At 39.4% G+C, this 15,252-nt stretch overlaps 2 protein-coding genes across 3 annotated transcripts; both read left to right on the forward strand.

Moving 5' to 3' along the window:
• Positions 1 to 1,029: 1,029 nt before the first annotated feature.
• Positions 1,030 to 7,100, forward strand: rnf14 (ring finger protein 14). 2 transcript variants are annotated; one of them, XM_070917311.1, is made up of 9 exons: positions 1,030 to 1,079; positions 1,868 to 2,026; positions 2,240 to 2,370; positions 2,585 to 2,774; positions 3,159 to 3,544; positions 3,738 to 3,966; positions 4,741 to 4,913; positions 5,228 to 5,358; positions 5,471 to 7,100. In XM_070917311.1, the coding sequence occupies exons 2-9, from the start codon at positions 1,876 to 1,878 to the stop codon at positions 5,529 to 5,531; spliced, it is 1,452 nt and encodes a 483-aa protein (XP_070773412.1). In that variant the 5' UTR covers positions 1,030 to 1,079; positions 1,868 to 1,875; the 3' UTR covers positions 5,532 to 7,100. The 2 variants fall into 2 exon arrangements, with proteins under 2 accessions (XP_070773412.1, XP_070773413.1); XM_070917312.1 differs by having other exon boundaries at positions 2,243 to 2,370.
• A 3,224-nt stretch (positions 7,101 to 10,324) lies between these two features.
• Positions 10,325 to 15,009, forward strand: endou2 (endonuclease, polyU-specific 2). Its single transcript, XM_070917625.1, has 6 exons — positions 10,325 to 10,426; positions 10,756 to 10,858; positions 11,751 to 11,872; positions 12,343 to 12,455; positions 12,874 to 13,027; positions 14,746 to 15,009. The coding sequence occupies exons 1-6, from the start codon at positions 10,325 to 10,327 to the stop codon at positions 15,007 to 15,009; spliced, it is 858 nt and encodes a 285-aa protein (XP_070773726.1).
• Positions 15,010 to 15,252: the final 243 nt, after the last annotated feature.

A 15,252-nucleotide genomic window follows, 5' to 3' on the forward strand; every position in this document is an offset into this window, starting at 1 on the left:
TGAATGGAGACTTTATTATTTACTTTATTGTTGCGCTTGAACACACTACAACACTTTGTGACATTGTGAACTGGTTGTGGTAGTGTGGTTCATTTGTGGTCATGAAAGGATCTCCTCCTCTGATGAGGTCCAACCCCATGACACCTGTTACTGGCCGCACAGATATGGTCTAGTTATAAAACAGTACTGAATATGTGTGTCAGGTCATTGCTTTACCCTAGTTGGTAAAGTTGACCTGGAGTACATTTTATTGCAATTTTGACACACTATGATACAGCTGAAGGATTACTGGATTAATCAATCACTGGACAGAAAATCATTTGGAAACAATTTTGATAGTGGTTTGTTGTTTAAGAAACTTTTAAAGCGAAAATACTAAAAATTCACTGGTCACTTTGGTTTTCTTGGTACTCAATGATAGAAAACTTAATTGAATTTTGGACTGACAAAACAAATCATTTAAATGTCAGCCTCGGCTCTGGACAGCTTAGTTTATTTGCCAATTAATTGAGAAAATATTTGGCAGATTAAACAACAAATAATTAAAATAATCGTTACCTGCTGCCCTACTCCAATAGCAAAAAAATACCTTTTTTAAGAGGTTATGCATTCCTAATATTGGAGATGGATTATCCCTAACATTATTATCATTAGTATTAATACTGCAAGGACAGCATTTTGGACTCGTCCATTTTGTAAAATGAATATAATAAAATTATGTAAATATTAAAATGGTTGGTCTGCAGCCAGGTCCTTCTCTAGTCAACCTGTGAACGGTTACTTTTAATTCATAAAACATTAAAATAAATACATTTAAATAATGTCAGAACATACATTTGAGATAATTAATTAACTTCTCTTACAATGTAAACAAATAAAAAATAAATACGCACACCTAAAAAAATAAATAAATATGAACGGATGTGTCGCTATTAGCATAGTTTGAATGAAGGAAGTGATGAAAACTGAAGTAAACCTGTAGGACACCAACTAGCCTGCAGGCGGTGCTGTCACACCAAACTGTCCCCAGTCATGAGCCAGTCAGAGTGCAGGAGTCACTAGTACTTGGGTCGGACAAGGTAAGAAGCACGTTATTATCACATTTGTACTGTGTTGCCGCACGTATACTAGCTTTGCTTAGAAGTACAGAAGACTTGGCCTGGTTTGATTCTGCTACAGAGGAAAAGTTACAGCGGGGCCGGCCTCTGACTGTAGCTATAGCCGCTGTTTACAGCTAACATTGCTAGCTAGCTTGAATGCTTTTCCCCACTGCTAGCTAGTTTCATAGTTCGCTATCTTAACTGTCTCCTGGTTTGAAGTTTGCCAGTTTTCCCCTGTTCTCAGCAACACCAAATATTATTTCGGCAAGTGTTGAATTAACATCAAATGACGGCCACGTCTCATATAGATAAAGTTTACTTTTGATAGCTAGCGTGCTGACTTTTGACCACAGTATAAGTTAGCCTTAACGTTAGCTGAGGCAAGCTGACGTTATGTCACTACAAAGTTGCGTTAGCTGTGTGTAAATACAGACTATGCTCACTATTGATGTAGAGTTCATTTACTCTGTGTATAAGGGTGCCCCTAGAATCGTAGTTAGATCAAAATACTGTTAATCAATACACAAAAGGGCAGACGTGTATACAGGTGTAACTGTAAATGTCAAATGCTGATTTTGTTATTGTACTGAGAACGTTAGTAGCTATCTTAGTGAAATACGTGATTAGCCACAACTCTCTCAGATGGTCTGATGTCTGGTAGTTGTTTGTTTGGCTTTGCTACATCCATGTGCTGCTTTTGCTTTCTAATCTTTTTTGTAGATTTTCTTAATGATCAATTTATGTCATATGTGTTATTGTTTATGCAGGAATGTAAATGTCTGAGGACAAGGAAGCCCAGGAGGATGAACTGCTTGCTTTAGCAAGTATCTATGATGATGATGAGTTCCACCGGGCGGATTCGGCACAGGGGGGAGAGATCCAGCTCTGTCTGGAGCTCCCACCTGATTTCAAAGTTGTTGTCAAAGGTACAGCTGTCAGTAACATGTGTAAAGAAATAAGAGCAAGGCCTGCAACTTAGCACTCATTTGCAAATCAAGTGTAGTTGGCACTTTTTACATATTGTCATAGGTCTATTTTGTAGACGATTTACATAAAGTTATTCTCTCCTCTTCTCATTAAGCCATATTTATGTGTCTCATTGCTATCAAGACTGTAATTAAATCTCCTCTGTGTTTCAGGAGGGAAGCCAACTGAATATCATGTCTGCTTCTTACCTCCTTTGGTGCTCAACTTTGAGCTTCCTGCAGACTATCCATCCACATCCTCACCGATATTCACTCTCAGCTCTAAATGGATGACCAGAGCACAGGTAAGACTCATGCTAGCTTATATAATTCTTCACTACAGCAGTTTACAAAAGCTGACCCGCACATGTCGGCAAAGTATTCAAATTGATTTCAACTGAGTAAAAGTGAGTGGCTTTACTTTGAAGATTTACTGTTGATATCAAATGTTCTGGGCAGTCCTTACCATTCATCACTCTCAATACCTGTTCCCTTTACTTTTCCATTTTACCTCCTCAGATGAGCGCTCTGTGCCAACGCCTGGATGAACTGTGGGAGGAGAATCAAGGCTGTGTGATTCTTTTTACATGGATCCAGCTCCTCAAAGAGGAGGCTCTGGACTTTCTGGGCATCCAGTCTCCTCTTGAAGTCATCAGTGGAGGAAGTAAGGCAGGTGGTGAGCGCAGGAAAACTGACCCTGCAGCCACAGGTACAGTATGTGTTTTATTTAAATAATGTTTTTTATTGCTTCTTATTTAGTTCTTCTGTTAATCTGTTACTACTGTTCTGCTGTGAAGTAGTAGTAGGCTGATACTGTGGGTTGACATATTTACAATATCAGCAATTAACATTTATTCATTCAAATTTACTTGCTATAAAACAATCGCTGCTGTCTCAAACAAGTGCTTTGTTTCATCAAAGTACACATTGAGTCCTCAGTCAATTGACGTGGTAGGTAAAATCACCACATGACGAGCATTTTTCTTCTGTATCTGTAAGAACGCACTTTAGTTTTGTAAAAAAAAAAAATTATTTGTTAAGAACTTTTGGTTGTTTTTTGAGAGTGATTTTTACGGTTATCAATTTTGTTCAGCTCTGACGCAGTGTGGGAGTCATTCTGAAAGCGCTGAGGAGAACAAAAGAGAAATGAAGAAGGAGAAGTCTGAACCGCAGTTGTCCTCGTCTTCTCAACTGGACCCGCGGACCGTCCTGTTGTTGGACCCGCGTGCCGACCTCCTACCTCAGCTCCTGGACTTTGACGAAGCGCAGCGACAGAAGGTGTTTGACAGCAAAGTGTTCTGCTGTGGGATCTGCTTTGTAGAGAAACTGGGCTCCAACTGCCTCTGCTTTAAGGAGTGCCAGCATGTCTACTGCAAGGCCTGCATGACCGAATACTTCCAGATCCAAATACGGGACGGCAACGTTCAGTGCCTTAATTGCCCTGAGCCCAAATGTACCTCCATAGCCACACCTTTGCAGGTAAGAGAGCGGTAAAGTAGATGTGTGTGTTTGTTTGTTTGTAGTTCTGAAGTCACTTTACAGTTGAATAAGTGCTTTTTCAGAAGAGGGTTTAACTAATTCCCACTCTGCAACTTCTGATTGACTTTTTAAAATTTCCCCACCCAATCAGTTGTAATGAACCATTTCCCTCCCTCTGTTCTTCATCTCTCAGGTGAAGCAGCTCGTGGATGACGAGCTGTTTGCCCGTTATGACCGTTTGCTGCTCCAGTCCAGTCTGGACCTCATGGCCGACGTGGTCTACTGTCCCCGCCAGTCCTGCGCCACTGCTGTTATGGTGGAGCCAGACACAACCATGGGCATTTGCTCGGCCTGCCAGTATGCTTTTTGCACACTGTGCAAGCTGGGCTATCATGGTCTCTCCAACTGTAAAATCCCTGCAGGTAATGTCACTGAAAATACAGTAATTTAGTTTCTAAGGGCAACAAGAGAAGAGTGGTTATTTTGTCAGATTTATATATTGATTTAATTTAATGCTGCTGTCAGCTGAAATCCCTATATTTCTCAAGTCAGCTTCACAAGACTTGGAAGTTTTTTTGTAGCAACAGATTGGCTCGTTGAGTGTGGACACTGCCTTTCTGATGATTGTGTCCCAGAACAGAGCTAGGAGCTGAGAACCATTTCTGTTCTGGATCTGGTTCTAACAAGCTTATCTTAATTGTTTCTTCATTTTTTTGCCAGGTCATTTGTCATTCTATTTGATACTTTATGCTGGAGGAATCCCCATCAACAGCCATCCAAATGCTCTACAGTTACACTGATAATTAAAGTTACATTTTTGAGAATTTTTTGTGGGTAAAAGGAGTTAATCTTCTCATATTGTTTACACGATTTAATACTAAATGGTGTGTGCATTTTTAAAGATCACCCGTTTTGCTACTAGGCTTGTTAAAGTGCAATACACTACAGTTAAAAACAGTTAACTAAAACTAACTGCAGTTGGGATGTTCAGTTTTGAAAGCTAAACGCACATCATTAAGTTCCTTGTGGAATCGAGATGTTGTGAATAGTAATGGTTTTCAGTTGCTGTAATGGCAAAATATTGTATGGTGGTTAAAGAGTTTGATTTTTAAAGTTACTACCACATTTTATCAATCCCAACCCTCAGTCCTCAGGTTAAAACCAGTGCTGCTCCTGTTTCCTGTCTTCTGCCACAGATGAATTGCGTAACCTCAGAGATGAGTACCTGTCAGCCACAACTGAGGGGAAAAAGTTCATGGAGCAACGCTTTGGGAAGAGGGTGATCCAGAAAGCAGTGGAGGAGTCCTTCAGCAGAGACTGGCTCAATGAGAACTGCAAAGGCTGCCCACGTTGTGGAACAAATATACAGGTTAGGCTCCCCCTGCTGGTGACAGCTCAGTAGAACAGGCTTTGACTTTATCACCAGGGGTCAGTGTTCAGTGCTGTCAGTTTTCAAATATGAAACAAACAGAGCATTTATTTTCATTACTAACATTACACGCAGAATGATAGAAGACTATTAACCTGTGTTTGCATATCTCTGTTCAAAATGGCCTTTAACTGTTACAAAAGCCATTCTTGTTTAAATGTACAAATGATTAACTATTTAATAATGTGTCATGTCAATTACTATTATTAATTGATGTTTGCTCTCCCACTAAACCCTTGTGTCTGTGTCTCTAGAAAGTGGATGGCTGTAACAAGATGACCTGTACCTCGTGTAGACAATACTTCTGTTGGCTGTGCCTGGGCCTGCTCAGCAAAGTTAACCCATACAGTCACTTTAACAACCCACATTCACCCTGTTACAACCAGTAAGTGATCTGTTTCTCTTTTTATGTTCACCACTTCAGCCAATGAGTCACTCACTCTTACCATCCATCTGTAAACAAGTTGGTTGAATGTGTCTTTTCTTGCCTGTTGCAGACTCTTTCACGGTGTGGATCTCGATGAAGAAGATGCCTTTTGGAGTGATGAGGAGGACTGACACCAGTGCAGGACCTCACTGTTGTATGCTCCGTTTGAATGCACTTTATCTCACATAACCATCACTTCACCTGTGGCACTCACTACACCTGCATTAGCACAACTGTGCCACAACAAACATGTACCGTGGTACCATATTATTTGAATATGGTCAGGCATATTGGGTATAAAACATTCAATACCTGGTTGTAAATTTTTTGGATTTACTTAATATATGACAGATGTCATTTATATAAAGTTTTCTGTCAGGAATGGCAAGAACAGTTTTTTAGCTTTAATCTCAAAGAGAAATGGATAGACAAACGGTCATTTGGGTTATAGGATTATAATGATCAAAGGCTGATACTGGAACTACTGACGAAGCTCAGTTTGGTAAATTCAAGGTGTTTACTTCCAATTACCTAGCAACCATTCCCTGAGTGTGACAGGGAAAAGAAGCACGGCGCATTTGTCCTTCTTTGTCATATTAAGTATCTACCCTCTGGTACGACACAGCTAACTTTTCTTCAAACAAACTTCAAGGTGGATAATTTGATGAATTTCATGATCTAACCAAGACACACAAGATACAAGATTGATTGATACAAGATTAAAGCAATGGAGGCAAACCTGGAGATTCATCACCCAGCCGTAATACCAAAACTATTGAGGTTTGGTCGACTACCAGAATGGGAAACCTTCAGACTGTGTGCTATCTACGTTAATATGTTATTTTTAGGCTGGGGTCATCTTTTGGCATCTGATTTCTTTTAGATCAGCCTTTTCTTGATGAGTTTCTTTACAAAAACGTGTCTTTGCACGTCATGATCAAAGTCATGTGAGTTGAAAAGAGGAATTTCATGGAATTGGTTGTGGGGAATGGTTTCATAAATAGTTTGAATTACATGTATTTGTCAATACAGACTAATAATAGAGAACACTGCAGTAAATATTCATGACAGTAGATCCTCTGATGGGGTTGCTGGGATTGTGATTATGGTGTGTGTGTGTGTGTGTGTGTGTGCGTGTGCGCGTGCGCGTGCGCGTGTGCGTGTGTGTGTGTGTGTACGTGTGTACGTGTGTACGTGTGTACTTGTTGGAAAGATGAGTAATTCAGGGACTGTGGTGTGAGAAAGGAAATCCTCACTTGGTAAACAGCCAAGGCATTTAGTAATGATATTTGACTAGATTTATTCACACCCTCCTATGTACAACAGTTATTTTAATGTTGCCAAACATTAGTGTCAAAGAGAGGCACAAAAATATTTTTTATAATGTTAATTTATTTTCTTTCTTTTTTTTTTGTCATTTGATCAGAAAGACTCATGCCAGGAATTCTGTTTGAACTTGAATCCTGCATCAAATCTGTTGTTCAACGTTGAATGATTTGCTCCTCACTTCTTCAAAAGTGCAGACCACTTTCAGAATTTATGCTGGTCTGGACAGGTAAAAATACAGTTCAGTTTGCACATGGATTCACTTTCCCGTCAATGCAGAGCCCCTGTCACTTCATGTGTCATGTAAGAAATGTTTGAATGCAGGTTGAAATGGATTCAGCATACTGTTCCTCTAAATAAATATTACCGCTTAACATTTTGTCTATTTTATTCACTGGATCTGAGGCTGAAAAATACAATATTTTGTATTGGACAGCAAATTTAATGATAGTGAGTCCAAATCAGAAAACAATGAGATTCCATAAATAATAGATCAAAAATGCTGTAAAAATGAGTCACAGACTAGCTAGCTGTCAAATTAGTTACATTGTGCTTCATGTGAGGAAGAAACAAAGCATCACCAGTGAATGATCAACGTGATGTGGTAATTAATCCAGTAAACATACTCATAAGAGTCCACAAGAGTAAAAATACACAACAGTTATCCCAACAGTTACTTAGAATGTTGTATTAGCAACACGTTAGCTCCAGACAGCCAGCTAATATAGTGGCTAGCTTGGTTAGCAGTAAGCTGATCATAGAGAAACTAAATTCTACTAAATCACAAATCAACAATCACAAAACACGTGATAAAAAGAATGTCTACAGATAATGCTCCAACAAGGGCAGATAAGGAGTAGATAAAAGATGTCGATATTTTTTGGGTCAAAGATCTGGCAAAATGGTGGATGTAACAATGTCAGTTGAGCTGCTGTGAGACTGTGCCAGCGGTGGTTGCTACTAGCAACAGAACTACCAACTGCCAGAACTATAATACTGTTTCCAGTTGCTGTGGGATCATGAGATACTTTTCTTGCAGGTATTTATTGTTTTTTTAAGATGTTACACTCTTTAGTTATTCCTCACAAATATACACCACCAATATGGACCACATTTAGGCGTCATAGAATATTAACATGACACAATATTCCGTTGAAAAACTCACCTTTGACTGAAATGTGTCCGTACTTCCACTTCTCCCACGTTGTATTACAGTTAGGTGGTTGTTAAATTAACAGTGATCTTTCTCCAGCCATTCAGATGTTTCATTCAGGTGTCACTTTTGTTGCAGATCACAGTACCTTTTTCATCTGTACACGTGTGGAAATTCATATTTGCACTGCTGACTCATCCAAGTATGAGCCTAATGGGCAAAGTTGAGTAAAGACTAAGTTCCATTTCCTTACTGTAAAATTATATATTAATGTTTATTTTCACATAAGTAATAAGAGGAGCCAAGAAGTTGTTTCTTATGGTTGAATAAAGACAGCATTCAGTGAAAAAATACAATTAGAAAGAATTAAAAAGGTTATGTATATGTTTGAATATATAAAACTGCTTTAACATGTCATTATTATACAAAAGTTTCAAAAGTAATGAAGCAAATGCTGATAAAATAACAATGTGGAAGGTGGTCTGTGTCAAACCCGACACAAGGCTTGTCTTAAATTTGGCTTTGTTCAGAAATGTCATTACCCTTTTTAGTTGTTCCTCAATTTAACATTTAGTCTTAAGAGTTAAGATCATTTTGAATTAAATGTCAAAAATCTGAAATATTACCAAACCAGCATTGAGTATTTTTTGCTCTCTGTAGTGTTTTAAGTATACTCTAAGCCTTTACAACATCTTGTTACCTGAAACGTGACCCATATTTACCCTGTAATCCAGAGGTTATGCTGTGACAGAGCGACAAACAATGAAATACTAAAGAAACAAAGAGCCCATGTTTGAGCCTGAGATTGAAAAGAGACGACAACATAGTGTAATCCCTTTGGCTAGAGTTGCTGACAGGGGATAACCCTTTAAAATGGCCCCTCTCTCCTGTCCTGCCCTCTGTTCGCCCCCCTTCCCACCCCCTAGCCCCTGTCTGTCTTTCTCCATAAACTGACTGACTGAACTGTTACCATGCCCCTAAAGACACCTGCTCTCACAAACACAGGAAACCACCACCAGCAGCACCTGGCCAAGCTTCACTAACCCTCAAATCACTCGTCGTTTTCTCCTCACTGAACCATACAAGCAGGACGAGACTCAGCGGGGAAAGGTCAGTGGATTTTGATGTGGTGGCTGATGGGATGCGACCTGGGGCTCGGATAGTAATGATGAAGTTCCCAGAGCTCAGTGTCATGGATGCGTGATCTGTTTTCAGCCATGTTTTTGTGAAATGCAGTCAGATGGATGAGCTCTGGCTAGGGATCCTATTATGTTTTTACAATGCTGTGGACTATCACAAGCCCACATTAACTTAATATGACAGCCTTGTGAATCATTGTTTTGTGACTATGTGTAAAATGTTTATTTTTATATTTACCTATCAATTTGTCTTCCTACCTAAGAAGCATGTGCTAAGTCAACTCCAAAAGTATTTATGATATGGTGGCTTTCTATTTATGATCCTAGTCAGATTTAAGTAGTGAAATGAATATCCCCATTCAGTGCCAGACAGGTGGCTGTATGTATTAAAGCCATCATTGGCAAGGATAGTTAAATATGAATGTTGTTTTATTGTCTCATCTCATGCATACAACTATATCTGGCCCGAATGTGCTTACAAGACATTTTAAGCAATACTACAACCCCCTCCCCTCCCAAAAAAAAGAACAGTTTTCAGACCCTCCTGCCTATCAGACTAAATATTAATTAAATAATTATATTCCAGGAGACAAAGTTAGCACATCAAACACATCATCAAAATGAAACAGCAATTCCAAGTTTTGATAATCTGTACACCAGAATATTTTAGAGTTTTGTTGAGCCATTTCATGGAACATCAACACTCTTAATAAATCATCACAGTATGTAGAGTACAACAGAAAATTGCACAAATTTTCTCCAAAATCACACAGCTCACACGTTTTCCTCCTGAATATTTTTTGAATCTGCCAACATTGATACATAGAAGAAAAATACCAGATCTCAAATGTACACCTTGTATAGGGTGTTGTGTGTGTTTCTGAGAGGCAGAAGCATTTTGAAGAAAAATATTTGCATCAATAAACTTATCTTTGAAACTTTTGCCCCGTGATACAAACTTATTATTAAGAGCTCTCCCAGTCAAAAACACAACTTCAAGGGATTTAAATGTATCTTTATGATATCTCAGTAATTGACAGCAGTTGACTAAATTGCTTAAATCTAGTAAGGAATGGATGGATGAGTGAACTAGCTGCCTTAAAATATATCCGAGGTGCCTCTTTATCAGACTAATAAACTAAAAAGTGCAATATCTTCCTCTGTCCACCGATGAGGCTCACTGTTAACGCTAAACCTACAAGAAGCTTTATTGACCGTTCCTCTCCTGTGAAGAGACATATAGTGAGACCAGACCGTCCACAGCTGATCCACTGCGGGACCAAGAACACGACCGAGCAGTCGCATCATGATTGAGAGTGACAGAGAGCTGTCTGCCATGGTGCAGGAGCTGTGGGACAATGACGTCAACAGACTCAAACCTGGAAAAGACTACAGGATCTCTCTGCAGGTGCACCACACACACACTCACTCACGGACACAAGGCTCTGATTATTAATCATGACTTCCAACATCTTATCATGTGTGTTTTCTTACTTGCCTGTATGCTTTGACATTCTAGTTGGCCCTTAAACACATCTACAATTGTTTATCTGTAATGTAAGAGCCTCGTCCTGGTTTTGTGTACCATCTTGAACCATCAATAAATCTCCATGACACTAATTTTGAGACATTAAATGACTGAATGCAAAATGTATTGAAGCATAAAAGAAGAGCAAATTAAGAGTGTATGGGGAAACAGAAAGCAGTGAGCATACATAAACTCTCTTCCTGCTGCAGGGCAAAGCTGGAGACAGCATGGCCAATGACAACAATGATGGAGCAGGATATCCTCTGTTTACATTTGTCGATGAGAACATTTTCAAAAAGGAGACTTTTTTAGGTAAGTGCATGAGGGTAGAGACACATTTTTGGGGAGCAGAACACTGAAGTTGTAAAATCACCTTCAATTTACTTAAATGTAGTCTGAAGCGTGTTATCTTTCTTCATGGGTCTTTCACTTGTTTCTGTGGGATGAGGCAGCCCGCAACTGGATTTTCTGGAGGGGGCATTAGTTACTGCTTGAATGTTTGAATTGACATGATCTCTTCACACATTCCACTGCACTGTTTGGCTGTTTGATACTATCCTCCCCGTCACCTCCCGTCAGAGTAAAGCTTTTTCATCTACTCCTAATCTCCTTATGACGAACAGTGGCACGTTGCATAAGCACAGAGCATGCAGAGGTCACTGCTCTGTGTGCAGAAAGATGCTCCTCTCCAACCACTGGCTTCTTCTTCACACCTTTCTTTGCATGATAACTGCAGAAACACGCTTCCCTACGGCTATTTTTGTCTAATAATGTTTTCACAGATTTATGCAGCATGTAAGAGAAGACAGTCCGCTCTCACAGAGCTGTATACGGAGTTATGTAATAGTTGGCATTGAAAAAAGGAGGATTCCCCCCTCCTTGCTACTTTTGTACTTTGTTTGTCTATAGTCTTTTGTAACCTGCTTCACTGTCCACCACCTGGTTACTAGAGCTGGTGAATTCTTTCATGCCAAATGTGTCCACGTAGACACACAGATCTCAGTTTTGAGGCTTTTTCTGTCAATACTCCACTGATCCGGAGGTTTCTGTATTCAGCGTTGTCTTCATAGTTGTCATTATATCTATGTTTCTAGGATTGGTCAGCACTTAAACATATTATGTGTTTTGAAAAATTACATCATGTATTATCCCAGACTGAACAAAATCCCTTTTTTTTGAAGAGTGTCTGCATTTGTTTCTGCAGCCTTTATCTCCCTGTTGGATAACTATGAGAGTGACACCGGTGAGCCAGAAATTGTAACCCCCGAGGAGGTGGCAGAGAACCACAAGTTCCTGGACTCCATCATTCAGACGCCCACTATGAAGGTACTTGTGGGGACTTTTGGAAATAAACCCTCCCCTCTTGTTGTGCCTCATAAAGGCCCAGTTCTACTAAATAATTAATGAGAACTAATTAGGAGTTGCACAGTTGCTGAAATATTCATATAATACAATTAAACTGACTCTCACAATGATTCAATTACTATTACATTATTACTTTTATTACTCATAACCATGTTAGGTTCCAACTTCTGAATGGTTTTGAATGTTCTACATTTTGTTCTGTACATGTAACCCTGAAAACTCTGTTGTTATTTTGTTCTGTTCAGATATGATATCTCATATCAGTGCCAAAGAAAGAAAACACTGCAACAATTGCAGAACAAGAATACATATCCAAAACCAGTTGTTGAAATATTTCAGTCTGGACTAAAGTGGTGAGCCACACTGCTTGTTAGCGTGGCCAAAAATGTAAAAATGACAACATTTTAGAGGAAATTCTTGTTTGTTTGCAGATAGCTCATAAATACCTGGTAGAGAAGCACCTCTCTCCAGCGGACGACACAAAATTCAAGGAGCAGCTGTACAGGATCTGGTTTGAACTTTATGCGAGGAGAGGATCCAGCAGGTGGGTGAAATCTGGCACAGCACCTAAATATAACGTCACCAGTGGAATCTGGCACGATGATGGTAACCGTCTTACTCTGAGAAACTGGCTCTGTGTTGTACATCTACTTAGCCTCACTGTGATGGAACTTGTCCAACCTGGAAATGTTTATTTGTAGTATTTTCAAGATGGAAGCAGCCACAAAACACCACATTTTGTCCAAATGTCGCATGACTTAATACAATTTGGTCATTCTCATAGATGCCAAGCTGCTACGTTAAGTTCCATCTGCCGTTAAATTAACTGAGCTTGGGGCATGACCATGTGCTGATGACTTTCTGTGTAATTTGTCTGAATGTTTTGCTGCATGTAACAACAAGTGAGACAGATTTTTCAGACAAAATAATTGACAATATGGCGTGTCTCTGTCTCCCACCAGGCCAGACTCCTCAGGGTTTGAACACGTGTTTGTTGGAGAGACGAGAGGAAGGCGAACTGTCATCGGCTTCCACAACTGGATCCAGCTCTACCTACAAGAAAAGCTGGGACACATCGATTACAAAGGCTACAGCGTCAACGCAAATTCACCCCAGGTACAATGTTATTGTGTGTATTCTTGCTAAAATGGAACAACATGGGACAGGAATATATTTTCAGCACTGAAAGACTCCTTGTTTTTTTCTCTTTTTAAGACAACACACTTTTAAATTTCATACAATATAGTTCCATAAAACAGATTCTCCTTTGTCCATCATCAGGCATCTTCTAAAATGTCCCCATCACACATTCATGCCCATATATTTGACAAATCTCCATCTTCTCTCACCTCCTCTGTTCCCCCAATTGACTTGCACTCTTTGTTGTCTTACTCTTGTCATCATTCTTGCACATTGATGAGAAACCTCACACCCAACTGTGATCAAGTTTGCTCTCTCGCCTTTTGCACAGCTCTCTGTATTTTGTCTCTCTAACCTGAGCACAACGTTTTGGGATATTAGCCTGTTGGTCAGTGAAATCTATAAGTGATAGAATCTATGCCAAATCATCTGTGTGTTTCCAGTAGATCACCCGTACTTCCTGTTCAATGTTTATGTTGAAGTATCGACATTATCCAAGGCTAACTTTTAGGAGACTAATGAAAACAAAGTTAAATGATCTGTGTACATGTTTTTAATGTGTAATCTTTACTCCATTTTCGATCTAAACATGGAAAGGAGTGATCATTTTCACATCTGTTTTCCATAATTTTCACTACCCAATCTCCTATGCAGTTTCCAAGTATCATGCAGCAGTACAGCAAGCCAAGTATTTGCACCCAACGATTATGTTTGATATTATTATCAGATATTGGCGGAATTGACCAATAGGGCTATCTTCCAAAAATGTGTGTATCTCTTCAAGTTATGTCGATATTGAAGCACACTTCCACCAGGAAAAGAAAATAGATGAAATGTTATGGATGATAAACATAGAAATACTAATGATAAGCTAAGATTTTGACTAAGTCAAAATTATGAGACAAAAAAGTCTAAATTATGAGATAATACAAAGGGTCTGGTTTCAGAATGCAGATCATTGTCGTTTCTCCGAGCATCAATTTTTAAACCTCTCATACTAAGCTCCTCCTTATGGGATGTGATGATTCTGGTTGGTCAATGATCAAAACATGGAAGTCACTGAGAGTCTCTAATTGGTTATAAAATTAAATTCCATTACACTTTTACCCGCTTGAAGGCGCTATTACACAAGGAAACTTTCTCACTGTTGCTAACCGACACACCTGTCTGGTTGAACTTTATCCAAGACTCCTACGGGAAAAGGAGTATCCAGACACATAGATACGATCCCTGGCAAAACGACTTTCACTGTCTCACTGTGCACTGTAATAAAAGTGCTAATCAGCAAACTTCCCAGGTGCCACTCGACAAAACGGCCTTGGTTCCCGCCATGTTCGTGTTTGCTTTCTTTGACGACATGAAATGGGCCTCCATATGTCGGCTTTCAGATAGTGTGTATAACAAGTATGTACAACACTGACAGGATGTTTGTGTCTAATTTGTTGTTTCAGTCTCACCTCTTGTTCATCCTGATTTCAAATTGTCTTTCCCTTCGTTAAGGCTAATAATAACATGCTGACACCGAAAAACGTCTGTTTCAGTCTCACATCTTTCACACTTCTTTCTTTCTTGTCTCTTCTCCTCAGACTGATGAGAACAAGCCCACAGCTGCTTCTGTCAAACAATCCAACTTGTTTCTCCATCCCTCACCCTCTTTCATCATTTGCCATTTTATTTTTCCACTCTCCCTGCAGCCCGACGAGAACAAACACATCCTGGCGCTACAGTTCAGCTGGAAGAACGGTATAAAGCCCAAGGGTAGCATCTTCATCGGTGTCAGTCCAGAGTTCGAGTTCGCCCTCTACACCCTCTGTTTCCTCACCTCGCCCAACGAGCGTGTAAAAGTCCAGTTCAGTTTCTACGATGTGGAGATTGTTTGCCACCACTACAACCAAAAGCACATAGGCACCACTTACCCCGTGCTCCTTAAGTACCAGAAACCTCAGAAGCTTGACTAGAAATCAATTTGAGATATAACTTCTCCAACACTTTAGCTTGCATACAAAGTGTCACAGGTATTGTTGTTGTCTTTTTATTTTAGATAAAGATACAATAAAACCTTACAAGACCCAGTTGCATTTGTTTTTATTGCAAAGGGATGCATATTCTGAGAGTGTGTTGAATAATATGTTAAGTGATATATATATATATATATGAGTCAAGTACTTTTTACTGATGTTCATGAGCTACCCTTAATATTG

The sequence above is a fragment of the Enoplosus armatus genome, chromosome 13 (genome assembly GCF_043641665.1).
Source record: "Enoplosus armatus isolate fEnoArm2 chromosome 13, fEnoArm2.hap1, whole genome shotgun sequence".
NCBI lineage: Eukaryota > Metazoa > Chordata > Actinopteri > Centrarchiformes > Enoplosidae > Enoplosus > Enoplosus armatus.

Excerpts from the sequence above, each read along its gene's own strand:
- endou2 (XM_070917625.1), top strand. The coding sequence starts at position 10,325 with ATGATTGAGAGTGACAGAGAGCTGTCTGCCATGGTGCAGGAGCTGTGG. Across the intron at positions 10,859-11,750 it reads CAAAAAGGAGACTTTTTTAG|CCTTTATCTCCCTGTTGGAT; the intron begins GTAAGTGCATGA and ends TTGTTTCTGCAG. Across the intron at positions 13,028-14,745 it reads TCAACGCAAATTCACCCCAG|CCCGACGAGAACAAACACAT; the intron begins GTACAATGTTAT and ends CTCTCCCTGCAG.
- rnf14 (XM_070917311.1), top strand. The coding sequence starts at position 1,876 with ATGTCTGAGGACAAGGAAGCCCAGGAGGATGAACTGCTTGCTTTAGCA. Across the intron at positions 3,545-3,737 it reads CCATAGCCACACCTTTGCAG|GTGAAGCAGCTCGTGGATGA; the intron begins GTAAGAGAGCGG and ends TTCATCTCTCAG. Across the intron at positions 4,914-5,227 it reads GTTGTGGAACAAATATACAG|AAAGTGGATGGCTGTAACAA; the intron begins GTTAGGCTCCCC and ends CTGTGTCTCTAG.